At 35.5% G+C, this 20,067-nt stretch overlaps 1 protein-coding gene across 7 annotated transcripts in view; it reads left to right on the top strand.

The window, feature by feature from the left end:
* NIPBL (NIPBL cohesin loading factor) overlaps nt 1-20,067 on the top strand; it is a 157,010-nt gene that overhangs the window by 69,215 nt on the left and 67,728 nt on the right. For 5 of the 7 annotated variants that reach the window (XM_054185780.1, XM_054185786.1, XM_054185781.1 and 2 more), the window contains exons 6-9: nt 694-845; nt 1,706-1,866; nt 6,366-6,459; nt 14,575-15,207. In XM_054185780.1, coding sequence (XP_054041755.1) covers nt 694-845; nt 1,706-1,866; nt 6,366-6,459; nt 14,575-15,207 — 1,040 coding nt within the window. The remainder of the gene's footprint in view (nt 1-693; nt 846-1,705; nt 1,867-6,365; nt 6,460-14,574; nt 15,208-20,067) is intronic. The other 2 variants (XM_054185784.1, XM_054185787.1) reach the window with 1 other exon arrangement.

Here is a 20,067-nt window from a genome sequence, read left to right as displayed (position 1 = left end):
GTATTTATTTGGGTTTTTTTTATTTTGAAAAGCTCATATAAGAATGTAAGTTATAAAGTGCATGTGTTATTGTCACAAGCCTATATTATTTTTATGGCTTTCTATCTGTAGGATCAGTCTAAGATAAACCCAGTGAAAGAATTAAGTTGTATTTAACACAAATTAAGTGGAATTTGGGGTCAGGTCCTACTTAACTGCCTATCACATTCCTATATCTTGGCAGAATAGTTTTGCTAGATGACGATCTTTGAAATCTTACTGAAAAAATCATATTTAGAGCAGACGGCTCCTTGATAATCCTTGGGACGTAGTTTTTCATTAAAACTTAGCTGTCACTTTCATTCAAACTTCTAGGACTAACTTTTGGAAATTGAAGATCTTGTTTTAGTACATATTTGTGTCATTGTTTCCTTTCCCTAGGTGGAGGTCTTATGAATGCTTTTATTATGTTCTTTACTTCTACTAATGCTGTACTAATACAGTACCTAAGCTGGGACTCTTAAGTAATAATTGAAGTTGGGAAGGTATCGATAGTTTAAAATACTGCTTTTGAGGGAGATTCTTGATTGTGCTGGAATTTTGTATTTTACAGAAGTTATGATGTTCTGAATGTATAATATTCCAAAAGAGAGAATAAGTTTGTCTCAATTTGCTTTTCCAACTTCTAAAAACTTTTTAAAATTTTATTTTTAGCCGGTTTGTGCCACCACAGACAAGCTCTGGTAACAGATTTTTGGCACAACAGAACAGTCCAGTGCCTAGTCCATATGCTCCTCAAAGCCCTGCAGGATACATGCCATATTCACATCCTCCAAGTTATACACCACATCCTCAGATGCAGCAAGGTAAGTCTGAGATGTCTGTTTTATTCTCCTATCTCATGTCAGCTTTACCTTCGTGTGCCCATTTTGCACAGATGTCACGTACAGATGACAATAGAAAAAATCCAAACAAACTAAAAACTTTTATTCGTTAGCTATGGCTGTCATATATCTACTAGTGAAAACCTCATTTTTGCTAATGTAACATAAATTTTGCTGCCACCGTTATTTTGCCTTACCAAACCTTTGTAGTGTTGACTAGATTAGTTCTAAATTGGCTAGAATTATGCTTAAGGTATGCAGTAACTAGCAAAGATGACCTTCAGAATGAATGGATTTCTTTATTCTTCCCTTTTCTAAAAACACTTTTGAACAACATGAACATTGTTAAAGTATCTAGCCATTTTTTTAATGGTAAGTAGAATTCTGATTGGACTCTTAAATCATTTGTTTTTAAAGTTTAGCATTGTGCTTAGAATATATATATATAGCTGTTCTGTATGTAATGTCCTATGTATGCCTCATTAATACCTTGGAAGTTACTAAAGGTAGTGAATACAAATTATATAGAGGAAAACAGTTTTCTATAACCAGTAAGAATATGATACTGACTGTAATAGATGCGGAGAGAAACTTGGCTAATCTGTACATGGAATTTAGGTTTTAAATCCTTTTGAAAATTTAAAATCTTAGATACCTAATTTTATTCAAGGTATTTGTGACAAAAGGATTCAATCAAAAAGTTGGATTCTTTTTCAGATTCCAGACTTGTTGCATCCAACTCATTAATATACACTATTATGGTGTTTTCTCTGAAACTTTTTAAAAGAGTTAACGAGTGTGTGAATATATCAGTATAGTTACTTATATTTTTCGTATTTCAGCTTCAGTATCCAGTCCCATTGTCACAGCTGGTATGAGGAATCTCCATGAAAGTAAAGTTTCAAGTCAGTTGTCTGGAAATTCAGCTAATCATCATGGTGATAATTCTAGACATGGCTCAAATGAAGACTACCTACAGATGGTGCACAGACTAAGTAGTGATGTACGTTACCTAAATCAGTCTACTATCATAAATCAGTTTATTATGATAAAGCAAACATTTACTATGATAAAGCAAGTATGTGTTTAGCTGCTTTAGAAGTCAGATATTTTACGTTGATGTTGTTGTTGTTGATGTACAAAATCACTGAAAATATATTTCAATTTCAGATGTGTGCACTCAAACGTGATGTGTGAGATTTTTATTTTTTTTTTTAGATCTCTCATTCCTTTGGAACTGTTTGTAACATTTATTCTGATGAAATTAGGAAAAGTAAAAATCTTCACATAATCTCATGTGTGAATTTATTTTAAAGAAATGGTAGAGTGTCTCTACAATTACGTTAGCGATATGTTGATGCAAACAGTACTAGATTCTAAATAGGTATGTAGTTGTCTCTCTGAAGATCCCTGCAACTGAAATTAGATTTGACATATTTGAATAACCTATTGGGTAATATAGTAGTGTTGTCAAAGCAAGAATTCCTATGGACATTTTTTCTTACTAGTCTATTGGGTGCTTTTATGGCCTGGTTTCTTTGTAAGAAGTTTTCTCTTAGTGACTTTATTTCATGCGGGAGAAATTCCTTCTGAAATCTTGAATCTAAAAGAGAAAAAAACCTTTTCTCCCACATTTTTTTGAAGTACTGATTAATTTTCTTCTTAATGAGCATCTTATCCTGAGGATGAAGCTTGTTGGGATTCCTCTTTACAAGTTTGGCACACAATCTCTTAATGGCTTTTAAGGGTAGGGTACTTAAGTTTCAATTTTATTTTTTTATCAAAACTGGCTTCAAGCAAGCCTCTTTTTTGTGTGTGTGTGCGTGTTTAGTGTGTTTGTATGTGTGTTTCATTTAGCTTACAAAAACTGTGGGCAACTCTTGTCTTCCTAAACTAGGGTCTGGAAGCAAAAAAGTGCTGTATTCAACACGTGTACTGTTAACATCAGGCTCCCTAAATCAGAGAGCTATTAGTTTTATTAGTCTTTTATTTTTTAAATTTTTCTTTTTAGCTAAGAAATATCATAGTATCATAAACAAGAGAGTGCCATAATGAAGGAACCAATGAAGCTGGTGAGGGGTGTGGAGCACAAGTCTTATGAGGAGAGGCTGAGGGAGCTGGGGTTGTTCAGCCTGGACAAAAGGAGGCTGAGGGGAGACCTTATCGCTCTCTACACCTACCTGAAAGGAGGGTGTAGACAGGTGGGAGTCAGTCTCTTCTCCCAAGTAACAGGTGATAGGACAAGAGAAAAGGGCCTCAAGTTGTGCCAGGGAAGGTTTAGACTGGATATTCAGGAAAATTTTTACACTGAAAGGGCTATAAAGCATTGGAACAGGCTGCCCAGGGAAGTGGTTGAGTCACCATCCCTGGAGGTATTTAAAAGATGGGTAGACACAGTGCTTAGAGATATGGTTTAGCAATGGTTTTTGTCAGTGTTAGGTTGATGGTTGGACTAGAAGATCTGAAAGGTCCCTTCCAACCTAGGCGCTTCTATGATCCTATGATAATACACAATCATCAGATGCTTTTCTCAGTCTCTGCTTCAGCAATGCAAATTCTTCAAAGTAGGAAGCTATTCTTGGCATTAAGTGTACATAGGTCCCCCAGCTATGTTAAAGGTACACTATCAAAAGAATCTAGGTTTTGTTAAGACAGTATTTTGTAAAACTTTAATATTAGGGTAATTTATTTCATAATTTTTAAAGAGGAAATATTTAAAAATATTTATCCCTAATTTTATGATCAAAGTAATGCACATCGTAGTTCATGAAACTCTTTCAGAATGGACAGACCATGAAAACATAAAGCATACCGTCATTGGTTGGTTTAATTGGAGAAATAATAAATGTAAAGCAGCAAATGTTGTAAATTTGAATTTTTATCCCTTTGTGCATTTTTTAATGGAGCATATGTGTTACATTTATTTTATTTGTAATTATACCTTTAGAAGCTGATTTTAGAAGCTGTCATGCAGAAAACAGTTTGAAGAATTTGAAGTTTTGTGTCTATATAGGAATAATAAGCTTAATTGTAATGTTTCAGCCTTTTCAGAAGCAGTGTGACCTTTGTCAAAGATAGTTATGAATAAGGATTATTATTTCTTAGTTTTAGGATTTTATTGCTGTAAAAAATGTGAATAGTTACAGGGTATAGTGTATTTGCAATATATGATTCTACAAAATCAGCACGTATACCCTTGAAAGCTCACTACACATACAGTCTACCTAAGGGCGATTTTTTGGAAAACTTGAGAGTATTTCTAGAGTGTAAGTTTGTGCTCACATATCAGCATTTGATTAAGGTCTGAACTAGGAAACTAAATGAGCACTTCTGGAAGTTTGTCGGTTGTGGTGGGAATGGCATGTGTACCCGAAAGGTCATCTACCTAGTTAGTCTGTTTAGTTGATTTAATAAAAGTCACCTTTGCCTATGTCCTTGGCATTCATGAGTAGAGGACCTCTCCTGTCCTAATAAAACTTATATGCTAAAAAGTTACTAAACTTTTTTTTCTTCTATTTTGGGGATTTTTTTAAGATTCATTACAAGTCAAAGATAAGTCAGGTTTGAAAAAAATCAGCTCCGTAATTTCAGTGTAGTAGGTAAATGAGTAACTCATCAGGAAATTAATTCAATCTGACTTACAATAACGTCATATAAGTTTAAGATACAGTTCTTTTTAGTGTTGAATCTGAATATTAGATTTCTTTGCACAAGCACTATTGCAAAAGTAAGTGTAATTAACAGCACAGCCTGAGTTTTAGATGCATTGTGCTGTGGGAAAGGGCAAAAAAAAGGGTAGTAGAAATGTTTTCTAAGTGCCCGTGGATGGTGAAATTGATGAAATCTGGTTTCTTATGGATTTATATTCCTTGACTTGTAAGCACCTTCAGTCTGCAAATTTCAAACTCTTTCCTTTCCCTGAGCAGTGTCAGCCACGTCTTCACAAGGTGTAACAAGTACACTGTCTACAGCTGTGCATGTGGAAATCGGCTGTTTGGCCATTGACAGAGGGAGCACATACTTACTCATCTGTTCAGGCTTCTATCTCTTTGAAATGCCAATTTAGCTGTCTAACTTACTAACAGCTGATTTTTTTCATCTATAATTACAGTTGAGTCTTCTAACATACTATTAATTGGGTTGAAGTTGGTCAAAAGGACGAAAGGTATTTATCAGACAGATAATTCAGGTTTGGAAAAAAAAAAAAGTTATTTAAAAGAACTGTGTGTATTCAGATACCTCAGTAGGAGCCACGTTAGAATATTAGCTACTGAAATAACGATTTAGTTAGGAAACAGAGTAAATAACCTTAGAACTTCTTCGGAGACTTCCTTTATATGACTTTACTCTTTAAAAGAACACACTTTTTGCAATTTCTTTATAATTGTAGAAATTGTCTCTTCATAGGTATAGGGGTTGTTAGTTTGTTCTTTCCCAAAACATTCCTGTACATGTTGTATAAATAAAACTGTTAAAAATGGGAAATACTGTTCTATAGAAGTTTAAATCTAGTTAGCGCGTTGAGTGAATGGATATAGTTGTGACCAGCAGAGGGCTCCATGAAAGCAATAAAACCCCCATGTAGAACATTAAATGGAAATTTGAATATTTATTAATTTATTAAATGGAAATTTGAATAAATATGGTTTTCATATATAATTTTAAGATAGTGTGGGGGTAAAAAGGACACATTTAATTTCTTATAGAGCATGGACATCATTACACTGTAATTAGTCTTATATTATGAAGAACTTTGTCAAATTATGAATTCCATTGAAACAAGTTGTTCTGTGTAAAACAGAGAAGACAGTAGAACTCATTTTCCGTATTGCGAAGTGCTTCATATCACTATTGAGTTGTTTCCTATCTAACTGTTGAGAGAGGCAAATAACAAGCTAAACTCACTCCAGTTGTGTTTTACACGAGACTATCTTGGCTGCTGCAATGGGAATGCTATAGATTTTATTCAGTCCTGATGTGCGTATGCTGGAGGATATAAATACAAAGTCTTAATTTATTTGACTGTAAAAGTAAGATGGCATTCTCAATGAGTTTTAAGGGTAGTTTAAGTGAAAAAAAGGGTGAGTTTGTTTTAAAAATCTACATTTTATTCTCTGTTTCTTTCAATTGGTATTGTAGAGAGGTCATATATCTGCTTTTCAGCTCTTTACTATGAGCGATTGTAACAAAAACTGTTCTAAATGTAACCTTGGAGTAAACCAAAAGTGCTTATTTAGCTGTAAGACATGTACATAGGTTTATTTTTGTGTGCATGTACTGGTTATAGTTTCTTCTTAGGGCTGATTGCGTTTTGCAATATTGCCTATATAGTAGTCTAATAGCCATCTAAATTGCAAAGATTTTTTTGTAAATAAATATTTTTCTAATATTTCTTGCATGCTTTTTGTCCAATCCATTTTATCAGTATATGTACTAATTTTAGTCTTTATTTTATCAAGTGTTCATGTTCCTAATGTTAATTTTTTATCATTGTCACTTTAGGATGGTGATCCTTCAATAAGGAATGCTGCATCTTTTTCCTTGAGGTCACCACAGTCAGTCTGCTCTCCGGCTGGAAGTGATGGAACCCTTAAAGGTAGTCTAGCAGTCATATATATCTCAATGTATTTTCCCAAGTTTTAAAGAACAGAGGGTTTAAAGAGGTATTGGGTTACTCCTCCTGACTTCTGTATACAAATAGTGCTAAAGGTTATGTCATTTATGTTTTAGATACAAAATTATTTTGAGCCCTGATCCAGAAGAAATTTCTGAAGGTCCAAAAATTGACTAATCATCCTTCAAAACAAAGCTCAAATTCATGGAGGACAGAAGGATTTAAAATCCTTTCCAATATGAGCATTAAATTCTTCATAAGAATGGTTTTAGTTGCTCTACATAAGAAATGGTTTAAAGGCAGCCTTACGAGTATTGAACTCTTAACCAGCTCAAAAGTGTTTTGACGTGCAACACTTATCTTAATTGCAATCATGAAATTTTAAGAACATGAAATTAAATGTAGTTCAAGTTCAAGTACTATGCAGTACATATAGCATAAATGAAGCCTGAAAACCTTAGCTGTGGAGAAGGAATAGGGTGAACTGTCAATCAGTTGAGAGGGAAGAGAAAAAAAACTGCTCAAAATAATTCTTTATGCTAAAATCTGGAATGCATTCTGCTATTTTTAATACTATCCCTAAGAAGCAATGACTGAGATACATGAGACTTAGCAAGGTAGGGGTTTGGGCATATTCTTGCTAATTTACTTTTTCACTGCTTGTATGTTTATAGGGCAATAGTAACAAAGTCTTTCTGGATGGTCAGATTAGGTGGAGAGGGAGAACAGGAGATAGGGAGATTCCAGAGAAGGCAGCGGTATTGGCCTTGTTCAGCCTGGAGAAGAGATGTCTTTGTTGGGGGTAGACCTTAGAACAGCCTTCCTGTACCCATGAGGAGATTATCAGAAAGACTTGAGTCAGGCTTTTCAGTGTTGTGGAGGAAGAATGATATACAATGGACTCAAATTGGAAGTCTGTTTAAGGGAGGTTCTAACTAGGTCCAAGGAAAAACTTTTTCACTATCAGTTGAGTATTGGAAAAGGGTGCCCAGAGAATATGTGCATTTTCTGTCCTTTGAGGTTTTCAAGATCAGGCTGGGTAAAGCCCTGCATTAAGTCCTGCATGGACTAAAAACCTCCTGAGGTTCCTTCTTAACTGAATTATCCTATGATCCTGTGCCTGCTAAGTGATCTCTGTGTATGTGTATAGCATGCCAGCAGCATCAGTATTTCAGGAGGTCTTGTGCTGAAGGACTTGTAAGAATTGTGTAAATGGTGAAAACTAAATGTGGTTGGTTTTCTCTTTTGAGTTTATCGGTTTAACAACTTTGTGAATCTAAGCTGCTTCCACTCAGATACATGTTTACCACTCACCCAGAAGAACATTTGAATTATTTTTTGGTTAAAGTTGTTGCTGTTTCAATTGGCTGTCTCAGAACCCCATTTTGAAGGGATACCTTTTCAGATTGTTTCTGAAAACAGTCTGATTGTACAGTAGATATTGTAATGTTTGAGCATTAGAGGGGCTGAAAAAATGCAAGAGGAGCTTTTTGGTTTATTCTACCTGTATGTTAGTTTTACTTTTCCCATCAATGAAGTACACAACTGAAATACTGTTACTAATGGTGCTACCATTTTGCCAGTTCTTGATGATGCAAGAATCTTGCGAGACATTTCCTTCCTCTAATCTCATATTTTAAAAATGCATGGAAGAGGTGTGGATAATTACAGTGTTATTTAGATCACAGCATCCCTAACAGTGAGTTTTTTGCCTATGATTTGAAGTGAAAGTTGTACTGATAAGTTTCCCAGTGATGAACAAACAGGAAGTATCTATGCTGAGCTTTTTGTTGCCACTGTCATTAACCCTTGAAAGTTTGGTTGATAGGTTGCAAACTTTGATAAAGAAAATAAGCAAAGCACTTAATTGTTTGGGAGGACAAAGAAAATGTCACTAGACATCATTAGTCCAGAGAAAGATCTCAGGAAGGATGTTACACTATCTAAGCTTTCTTATATTACATAGAAGCTTGAGGCAATTACCAAAGGTATGGGTCCAGACTGCGTTTCTGTACTTTTGACGTGGAAGTAGCAAGGACTTCTGAAGGCTTGGAGAATGTGATTTCACAGTCTTGAATTACTTTAAGACTGAATGTAACTGTCTGATCGAATCCGAATGAGGAAGAAGTTTTGTTGGCAACTCAGGCAGATGCTTGAGAGATGGCAGAGTTATATTTGTTGTTTTGGTTGGTTATTCACTTACTCAGTGGAGTAAAATTTCTCTGTTACAGAAATCTTTGCTTCATTTCTGCTCTAGTAAAGGTACTAGAGCAGCTGAAGTTGTATCCAGGTCTTTATCCTTCCTTTTAATGTAAATTTTATATTTTTAGCTATGCAAACAGAATAATGGCTCTGCTTTCATGCTGTCATCTGTTACCACATCCACTTTCTTAAAAAATTCATTTATATGAATTAATCTATGAAGAGTTAACATGGAGTTTTGTTGATCTCATAAAATATTTTGTGGGTTCCATTACCCAAGATCGATTACTCATCAAAATCTTTTATCCGTTTGTTCTGCTTTTCCACTGCTCTGGAACGTCAGAAAAGATTTTTTTTTTTTTCTCTTAAGATAACTTCTAAAGATCTGTATAAAGGAATGCCTTTCGCAATGTTTTTAGTCCATTGCTTCCAAAGAGAAGAGTTCATATCATTTACAGTCCAGTTCCCATACAGTTTCCTAAACTCCTGGGAAAACATCTGTGAGGACTAGCAACAACCCTTATGAAACTATATAATTTTGCACTCTTTTTCAGAAATAAATTCTTTCCATCCAGAAATTGTTAATGGGTATTTATTTATTTTCTGAATAATTTGGGAAGATTACATTTATTTTCTTAGGGATTTATAGGACTTCTCCAGAGAGATTCCTCTACACTTGGTCTCTGAATGTATAGTGGGTGGCAAGAAGAATTAGGAATCTTCTCAAATCTGTAGTACAGACTTCAGTGCTCTTAAAGGTGCTTGTTAAAAAAAATTATCATCTCACGTTCTCTCCTTCAAAAGAAAGATGGAAGAAACTTATTCAAAGATTTCTTCTGACAGGGTCAAAATAAACATTCATTCTTATTTCTTTCTTCAAATCTTAATTTTTTTATGCAAGGATGCTTCTGAACATAGCAGTTCTAAGCTGGAACAGCCAAAGCTGAGTTTTTCATGAGGCATTTGAAGCTCTGGAGAAAGTGGTGGGACTGTTCCCTGAAAACTATTGAAAGAGTATGTGGAAAGCGAATACAACCTGTCCCTAAAAACCTCCCAAATATATGTTCTTCTTTGTCTGTCTCATATGCTATCCCGTTAAGTTTGAATTTTAAATTGAATTATGCTCTTTGAAAATGAATGTCAACATTGCCTGTTTATCAAAACAAGTAATAATTTCTTTATATCTAGTACAAAACTGGGGAAGATTTCCAGAGGAATATTATGTGAGTTTTATACAGAAAGCCATGCTGAAGTCCAAATATGGCACTCAGTTCTCTTTAATCCACAAGACCTACTTCTTCACAGGATAAAATTATTTTGATTTGATTATACTTATTCTTAACAAGTTCACTTTGGAATACTACCTTTTTATTATTATCTCAATCCTTACAGAGAAATTGTTTGCATAGTATGTACTCAAATCATACAGACTATGTATAATACTCTGGGCATTCCTTGACCATCCTTTTGAAGGGTCTGTTTTTCCCTTTTTGAGTCTGCTGAAGGCACAAATCAAGATGATTATTACTAATGCTGAGATTGGTTTAGCGGGAGTTCCGGGGTGAATTTGTCTTATATCTTTTTCATGCAAACATTCCATTTATGTGAAAGTGGTACATAAAATTAAAAAAATGAGGTGCTTCCATTTACACATTGTCACTGCAGTCTCTTAGAATCTTCTGGCAGTAGTGTGTTCCTCATGTTCTGTTATTGCCAGGTTCTTAGCATTTCCAACAGATGAACATCAGTATGAATGCAATATGAATGCTCTGGTTCTTTTCTCCTTCTCCAGCTTCTGCCTGTAGGAACTTATTTACAGTATAATTACTCATATGTGAAGTCTAATAATCCACATGTAGCACATACTCATTCCTTAAAGCCTCTCTTTCCAAAGACTTTTCCAATAAAAAGTCTGGAGTGCTCTGTCCAGGTTTGTACAACAATTTGGTACCCACTTAAATAATGTTTCTGGAGTCTTGAGGATCACTTTGCTATGGATTTAAAAAGGCGCAGGTCTTGAATGTTCCTGAAGTTTCTCTCAAATGTGTATGAACAAAGTAGTAGACATTATTCTTCATTTGTTCACTAGCAGTTGTTTACAGATTTCATGCATAGGGAACGATACTTCTGGCAAAAGAGGATGTAGAATGGGTGAAAGACTTTCTGTCAACATCTGGGAACCTTTACTTGCAAGGGAATTGAAGGAATGACCCTTTGAGTGACACTTTGGAAGTTGTTGTTATGCAAGTGAAGAGCTGATAATTCTTTAAAATTGTGTAAACTATCTGAATCCTAAGTTCCTGGTAACCTTAATAGTTGTTTTTTTAACCCTGTGGATTATAACAAAGAATGTGATCAGTGGTGTGACTTTGGTGCATCAGCTCTGAAAGGCAAGTGGCCTTTTCTCTGAAGAAGCTCAGAGGTGATCAGAGAAAGTATCATGAATACTTAAATAAGATTTGAGTACTGTGGTTTGACTAGGACGTGTACAGACAAAAACTGTAAAATGGAGATGTCAGTGTTGTCTGCAGTCTCCTGGACAGATGCTTATTTGTTTGCTACCCAAGTTACTGATGCACAATGAGCAAGTGAAGCCATTCCAGGGGAAAGCAGACAAGAAGTTGTTTCAAAATTTTATATTTTTAAGAAGGCTAAGTCACTGTCAATGCAATGCGTTTTATAGTTGCTTGCATTACAAAGGATTTAATAAGAAAACAGTTGAGTCACAGAAAAAAGGTGTTTACAAATCGCTACAGCAGATGATGAAACTTCTTCCATACTTAGTGCCATCTACCCCTAGGAATTAGTAGGAAAACTAATTAATACAGAGAACCAGTGCCAGGATTATCACAGATGATCAGAATGACTGTTACTGAAAGACGATGGGGGTGTTGTCGATGGGTGTATTTGTTCTCTGTAAAGGCCATATTTCCTATTGGTGTTACCTGCTTCTCAGCTACATTTGGTGTTGTCTGGCTGACCATCAATATTCTCTGTTCAGTAATGATACTATGACCTTCCCAAATCAGTGGAGAATCTCTTTTCCTCTCACAAATTTTACATATTCCTGCCATATAAAAAGAGATTGCACAAAATTCTTTTACTGATACTATGGAAGAGGAACTACAGAAAGTCATATTTTTTTTCTCCTGAATTACCACACAGACCTAGATTTAGACTCAAAAGCTGCCTACATATTTCTCTGTTCTAAAAGAACATTCTGAAGTTTGGTTCATTCACAAAGATTGTTTCTGAACATCATCTCATGTTTTACTACATTGACAGCATTTTGTAGAACAGACCTTCTCAACCTTGGAATCTCAGATGGTTCAGCAAGCAGATCATACCCATCTGACTGTGTATTCTTTCCACAAAAGCATTTCTTCTGTTATCAACAAGTCTTGTAAGAGCTTTGTTCTCAGACATATCATGGCTCAAGCTTTTCACATAGGAAATATTTCAGACTGACTTTCACAGTAAGAGGCACAACACTCTCTGTGTAACAGGTGATGTGTTGCCTGAAGTCCAAGCATCCAACAGAATATGTACTTGTTCAATGTGTGATACCTGTTTAGACTGCTAATGTCTGTGGCAGAGTGAAACTTTTTCAATTTCTTCTCACCTCAAAACATAGGCATCGTACATTCTAAGCCTCCTTGTTGCCAATAGACTTCTCACTCTTAAAACGTGGCTTATAGGCCTTGCTATCAAGGAATTTCCTTCAGGAGGAAGATACTTTCAAATACCTATTCGTAGTGCTGCCTAGGAGAGGGAAAACTTTGCTTACATTTCTTCATTTACTGGATTCTAATTATGTTCAATGAAATGCACTGAAATCCTTCTGACCTCCTCAAGTCTACCCCAAGATAAAAAGAACCACCCTATCTGTTGCTGTAGTGTTATTTTTCAGCATGACAAATACCAAATTAATACCAAATCAGAACAATCTTTTCATATTTATTTAAAAGTTTAGGACAATGGAAAATCAAATCTGTGTCCTCTGTTTGAAGTGTAACTCTGAAAAACAGTAAATGTTCCATTGTTGCAACTTCAGGATTCATTTAAGAGATAATTCAAGAGTAAGATGTCAGTAAAATCTCTGTGAAAAGTTTTGAGCTGCCTCTAATATTTGTAGAAATAAAAATGCAGCTTGTATTTCTTGAGTGGTAGTCACTACCATAAAAGAAATCGGTAGCTAACGACTTCTGCTATACACTACATTAAGACAGTCTTGTAAATTACCAAGAGAGACTGTAATTGGTGGAGGGAAGCATCACAAGAATAGGAATCTGTGGTGAAAGGCAAGTGGTAGATCTTCATAGGGTGTAGCCAGGACTTCAGAACTGGTCATTGAGTGTGGTGTCTAATTTGAGGAGGGGAAGTGGAGTAGTAGAAAGATCTTGAGAACCTGGATGAGTCAAAACAGGGCTTCCCAACATTGTGGATGTTATTGGCAGAATACAGAGTTGTTGCTGATGGTCAAGAAGGGGTAAGATAAACCCATTTCACACCCTGCTCTCTACATACAGAAGTTATAGGACTTCTCATAGAATGTACTAGGGAGAGAGAATAAGTACAGCAGACTGTGCAAAGAAGTCATCAGTAAAGACACAACTTTTATGTGAATTCAAGCAGTTCTAGAAGTATCCATTCTTTTTGTCATCTACATGTCAGTACATTGCTTAATGATTCTTAATATTTCTTAAAATATCTGGTAGAAATTTAAGCTGCAGAATAAAGCCGTTTTCTCATGTAGTGGTGTTTCTTGAATGAAGCACATGGGCACCTGTATTCCAATTAGGTTTTGATTGTTGTTAGAAGTACTGACCTATGATGACCTGAACCAGAATGACTAATAATGATCTCAGTCACTGCTTTCTGAAGATCAGTATTGCCCAATGGATCAATGGAATCTGATAAACGTTTGCTTTAAGAGGAGGAGGCTGGCCCTATTGTTCCAGCCAATGGGCGTTTCTTTTTTTTTTTTCCTCCACACCAGTATTCCTTTTTAAGGCAAAAATTGTAGCTAAAATTATAACTGGGACAAGTTGAAAAGCTTCTGTGTTCTTCAAAGCTTTTCTCTGGGCTGACAGTTATGGGGAGCTGGTTTAATTTGAGGAACAAAAAAACTTAAATGTGATTAATTGGAGAATGTTTTTAATTAAAAATGTCCTCTTAAAAAAATTTCTCTGGATACATTCAAACCCTGGAATGAGTGCATGTTTAAGTAAAAATCCGTATGTTTAAAAAAAAAAGTGGGGGAGATAAGGCAGGGAATGGTAGAAAAATGTCTTAAGACAGTTAGTGTTTTCTAGATAGTAATGAGTGGGGGAGGTTGGAATGAGTTTACCTAAAATAAAACTTAAAAAAAAAAAAAAAAAAGAAAGTTGAAAATGAACTGTCAAAATCAAAGTTAAGGAGGATGTGTATGTTTTTATTTTTATTTTAATTAAAAACGCGTGACTGAAATGGCTAACACCTATAAACTGATCATTAAGTCTTCATCACTGGACCTTGTTAAGAATCTTTTTGATCTTTCCTTTTTCTGTAGTCAGCTTGCTTTCATTGACCATTTTCTAATAGTTGATATTCTGAAGCTGGAGGTACTATTTTTATTTATTCTTTTTTGGTGGTGGGTTTTTTTGTTCCATCTTCTCTGAAATGATCACTTCTCTACCTGCAGTGGACTGCTGAAATTCCTAGGAAATACACTGCAACTATCTCAATTGCATCTCGATCTAGGAATGATGTGCTTCCTACCAATCTTATGTAGACCTTTTGTGAACACAGATATGTGTAGAAATACACATTAAAATAATGTAGGTTATATTTAGTGTGTTTTTATATAAACATGAAACAACATAACTGTTCAGTTTTTCTGAATTATTATTCTAGGATCAAGACAACCTTTAATCCAACAATCTCAGCCTCCACCTTATTCATCACCTAGAGATGTTCCCCCAGACATATTGTTAGATTCTCCAGAAAGAAAGCAAAAGAAACAAAAGAAAATGAAGTTAGGCAAGGATGAAAAAGACCAGACTGAAAAAGCTGCAATGTATGATATCATTAGTTCTCCTTCCAAGGACTCCACTAAGCTTACATTAAGACTCTCTCGTGTAAGATCTTCGGATATGGACCAGCAGGATGATATGCTTTCTGGTTTGGAAAACAGCAGTGTGTCAGAGGGTGATATTCCTTTTAATGTGCAGTACCCAGGACAGACTTCTAAAACACCCGTTACTCCACAGGATGTTAACCGCCCACTAAACGCTGCTCAGTGTTTGCCGCAGCACGAACAGACAGCTTTCCTTCAGGCACAACAAGTGCCTGTTTTACAACAGAACACTTCAGTTGCTGCAAAACAACCTCAAACTCCTGTGGTACAGACACAGCAACAGGTTTCGCAACAAGGAACTATAACGTCATATGATGAAGTAGAATTGGATGCATTGGCTGAAATTGAGCGGATAGAACGTGAATCAGCTATTGAAAGGGAGCGATTTTCAAAAGAAGTGCAAGATAAAGGTAAAAGGAATGTGTGTGTGTATACACTATATATATATTATATAAATATATATATATGCATATAAAACCCATATATATATATATATAAAAAACTTCCTGTCATTGTCACATAGTTCAGTTCTGTTTACTCAGTGTAGGTTCTTCTGCGACATTCATCTCCATTCCCTTCCAACAATGAACTGTAATCTCTCATATATGCATATTTTTATATCTGGTATTCTTTATTTGCGGGTCTTAATGGATGGAAAATTAAGTTCTTAAGTTTCAGAATTCTTTTTAAGCTACTCTTATTTTGAACCATGAGAATGAATGAAGTACAATTTGTGTTGTTTATAGTTTCCATAATCCCAGAAGTACCATAAGTCAAAATTTGTAGTAAGTTTTGGTGGTTACTAATTAACTAACCATGTTCCCTAATATAAAAAAATACAGGAAAATTCTTTTTTTCACATTTCTGTTCATATCCCCATTTGAACCTAATGTGAAAGAGATGTTAGATTAAATCACACCTAGTCTTTTAGAGGCAGTGTAATGATTGGGTACTATATACTACTATGTTGTCTCCAATGTTTGTTCAACTGGATGTTCATTATTACATAGGCATTATAAGCTTTAGAGAATTACCATATATCTATATGATCTCTAGCACAGAACCAGATGAGCCTCTGAAATGTTTTATCTTCACTTCAGTAGCTGTACTGGTTGTCTTAACTGATTTCTTTGGATTGTTTTGTTGTTGTTTTGTTTTTTTCTGTTGCTAACTGGTTTGAAGGTCTTAGGCTTCAGAAATCTCAAAAGTAGATGCAAAGCCTACATGTAAATCGTGAAGATAAGTGATAGGTTATCATTAGTATTTTTCAGAAGCTTCCTCTGGACTGTGTTTAACTTTTGAGAAAAAAAAATCTTTATAGTAAAACCAACAAAAACCTTGCGGAGTAGAAAACGGCGCAAATTCTGATTTTGGAATCTCATAGGTGAAAATAGTCAATTTTGGACAGACTTGCATGGACACAACTGAATTTACATACCATTTTGGTCTTTAACCAGCAGCAAGAGCCCAAATTTTCTCCCTATTCAAAGATTTCTTTTCTGTTTTTAAAGCTGCTGTGATGGGAGTGGGGAGAGAGAGTTTATGTGCGTGTTTGTTTGTAAATGTGGTTGTTGCCATTACTAAAAGGTTTAACTTCTTAGATATTTCTTATTTGGTAACTAAATCAAGTGTTTTTAGGAAACATTGTTTGTGAATATATGGAAAAAATGTGTGCTCATCTCAAAATAGATCTCTACTGTCTTTAATTTTAATTTAATGAAATGGGGAATTTGTTACTTTGCTTAAATCTCTTCTACCAATTTTAAATTTATTGATAGAGATCTTGTGGTTTGTCTCCTAATACTTCAGAAGCTACTTTTGTATCCACACAGTTCAAGTAGGACTTCTAGTACATTTTAGCTGTGAAGCATTTGGAAGAATGCACTGAGTTTTTGATAGTGCACAGCAGCCTTCAAATTCTTAGAGCAAGACTAAAACAGACTTTCACTTTTGTTCTGGCTTTCAGGAAATGTTGAGCAATAGTTATAAAGTTTGTTTACCATAATTACAAAGCCATGGGCAGACTCTGATTTGTTTCTTTTGGGGAAAGGAGTGATCTCTCCCCTTCACCACAGCTCAGTAACCATCTTCCCAAATCAGGATTCCAGCCTTGTGCTTCCCTTCTACCTGCATCCTCTGGCAAGTCTCAGTTCTTCCTGAGTTCCTGCAGTTGCTATGAATCAGGTTCAAGAGTTGCTGCCTTATATTGGGACAAATGATCACCATTTAGGCAATGGTGGTAAGTTGCCCCTATCTAGACAGCAGCTCTTTTCATTTTGGCTGCTGAGGTTTCAGCCATCAATGAATAGTAGTAGCACTTCAAGCAGTCCTGGGACAGATTTCCTGAAAAGCTGCTACCTTGGAGAAATGTGGTTCTTACTTTTTTGGTAATGCTTTTGCTGTTGCTTGTAAACTTATCCTATGTCTACACGTTGATACACTCTGGGATTGTTCTAGTTGTAGCTGTTTGGTTTGGTGTGACTGCAGGAGGAAGCTTCCTCTGTTGTTCCTGTAGGAATATGTCTGTGAGAAGTATATCCAATAACTCCTAAATATGTCATTCATTTTTGCAAAGCTGCTTGCTGTATTTATGCAAAAGCCTGGCATTTGTGCATTTTAGTACATATACTATAACTTCAGGTCACATTATGTCAAGAAAATAGTGTGACTGTAGCAAGTACTTGGTCTAATTAGAACAGGAGGGTATAGTGCTAGCTGATGCCTAACCGTAGCAAGTGTCCCTCTAGAGAACTTACTCAAGATGCTAGCACATGCTAAAATCTGCATGAAAGCATCTTTGCTGCTTTTGTAATCGAGACATGGGGATACATATTACAGTCACACAGCACTTTCTGTGTAGGCACATATTGCTGTCTTCCATAAATTACTTTGAATAGAATTGCACTCAAAAGTTTTGATAGAAGATTAGTGGTTTCTTCCCTTTTCTTTTAGTCATGAAATCTTTATACTACTGTGCTTCATCAAAGGTTTTCAGATTCTTTCTTTTTATCACTAAGGCTTTTGTTGCATGTGACATGTTCTTTCTGAGGCTTGGAACCAGTAGTGTGGTGGAACTGTTTATTCCAGAGGAGGGGCAGAGATTTTTTTGGGGACATTCTTGCTAAAATTTCTACAACTGCTACACTTGCCTAGGGCAATGCTAGGAGATTTTTTTTTTTTTTAATGATGAATTCCTTTTATGATGTTTGGTACAGGTGGGAAATAGGGATTGGAGCCCTTTGGTAATTATAGTACTTTCTGTAATAAGTCATTAATTCCAACAAATTAATGTTAAAATATTTAGCTTCCACCAAAGCGTCTCAAAGTGGAAAGCAGTCTCTGTTTCAGAGGTGGAACTAACACAGGGTTTGAACTAGTTTGTGTTAGTTTGAACTAACACAGGTCGTCTTTGAAACGCAGTGTATCTTTCTAGAACCTGGTTGTCATGTTTTTTGCTTTCTGAAAAAGGAATTCTTAGTGCAAAAATCACTAACGCAAATCTGGCAGATTTGACCTAATGTATGTGAGATATGTGTAAGGCGTGATTTTGTAATACAGACCTTTTGCCTCATATCTGAGTGCTTTTCAAAGCTCTTTTTATAATTCTGTCCTTTTGGTCTATTTGAGTCTTGGATCAAGTGGATTATATGGTCTTTTCATGATGATAGAGAGGTGCAGAGATTGAAAAAGTTAGTTTCATCCTTGTCCTCTGTGTGTAGGGACAAGAGTCCATCTCCTCTTCCTACTTTTTCCATCAAGGACATCTCTCTGTAGTGATTAATTTTGCAATAATTAGTCTGTATCTGTTAATGAAAGGAATAGCTGGAGATTTTGGAGATTAAGGCACTTGGCACCAAAAGTTACATTCTAATACATCTATTATGTTTAATAACATCAGATCAAAGAATTAAGTCCATGGAGCATGACGTACCTCAGATCTTCAGTTCTCATTGCTCACCTCGCAATGGCCTCTATACCCTCATCAGATACAAGTTGTAAATCAATACTAGATCATATCTTCCCTTTTGAAAGGATGTGTAGTATTATAGATAGATCCAGCTATTACTTAGTAAGACTGAGATTAACTGAGTTGGAAAAATAGCGATTCAGAAGGCCTGATACAGAATGGGATTATCTTTTCCCACAACAATATTCTGAACGTATTTTGTTCACTTAACTGAAGTTGTACTTTGTTCACATTCTGAAGTTGACTACTTCAAGAAAGTACAGGAAATCCTGCTGAGTTTTAGAGGATTGCGTCCCAGGAATTTCTATTCTTCTCAGGAATCTTTTTTTCCTTGGTTGAGGAGGGAGGTTTTGAGGGAGAATTTTTATTTTGATAACCTCAGTTCTTTGCATTAACTTGTTCTTTGCCACTATTCAAATAGAAATGGGTTGGTTTTGTGCATAGTCAAGTAGTTCAAAGCTAGTCAGTCACTGTCGGTCTAAGCCTTTCCTTGAACATTACATTAAGCTCTTCTTGTTCTTCGAGATTTAGACCCGCTACCGAATTAACTTGCAGTTTCGGGGTTTATCCCTCAAGATCTTTCATGCTTTTCTAAAATCCCCAAATACTGTGAATCAGAAGTATTTAAGATACTGATGTTAAAAGGACCTCTGAGTCTTCTAGGAAGGGCAAAAGGGAAGATAACCTTGGAAATTACTTGAAAAAACAGAAAGTAATGCATCTTTTTTCAGAGACTCTTTGGGAAATTTTAATTCAAGCTCTTCTGTGCATAGCACTGTGTGTTCAATGTTAGATTTTAGGCTACTTCAAAGACACTTTTATATAATGCAGTTGTCTTAACAGATTATGGAGTTGTACTTGTAAAAGGCACTGTTCTGTGGAGTTTGAGAGGAGTAATGAAATCATTAATCACTAACTGTTTCATTGGGAGGCTAATTTTTTTTTTTAATCTTAAAAGCATTAGAAGCATTTTTTAATGAGATAAACCTATTCGTATATCTGTTTTTTCCCCCCTATATATTTTACCTCTGAGGATCCATTTTACCCACTTCTTTGGAATCTTACTGTGGATTCTTTGAATTAGGAAGAAGTGAAGCTGTAATAACTTTATTTTCAATAATTGAATCAGTTAGGAGGCATTTGGATGCCTGCTGTGGGCCCTTCTTTTTTTAGTTCGTTCCAAGCCCATAGCAGCAGAGACACACATCCCAAGAGTGTGAATCTGCCGGAGCAAAACTCTCAAAACTACAGTTATAGGTAAGTAACCTTTTTCTCTTACCTTTTAAGTTTTGTCCAGCTACCC

The sequence above is a fragment of the Rissa tridactyla genome, chromosome Z (assembly GCF_028500815.1).
Source record: "Rissa tridactyla isolate bRisTri1 chromosome Z, bRisTri1.patW.cur.20221130, whole genome shotgun sequence".
Taxonomy (NCBI): Eukaryota; Metazoa; Chordata; class Aves; order Charadriiformes; family Laridae; genus Rissa; species Rissa tridactyla.
This window is presented reverse-complemented; position numbering and strand designations above follow the sequence as displayed.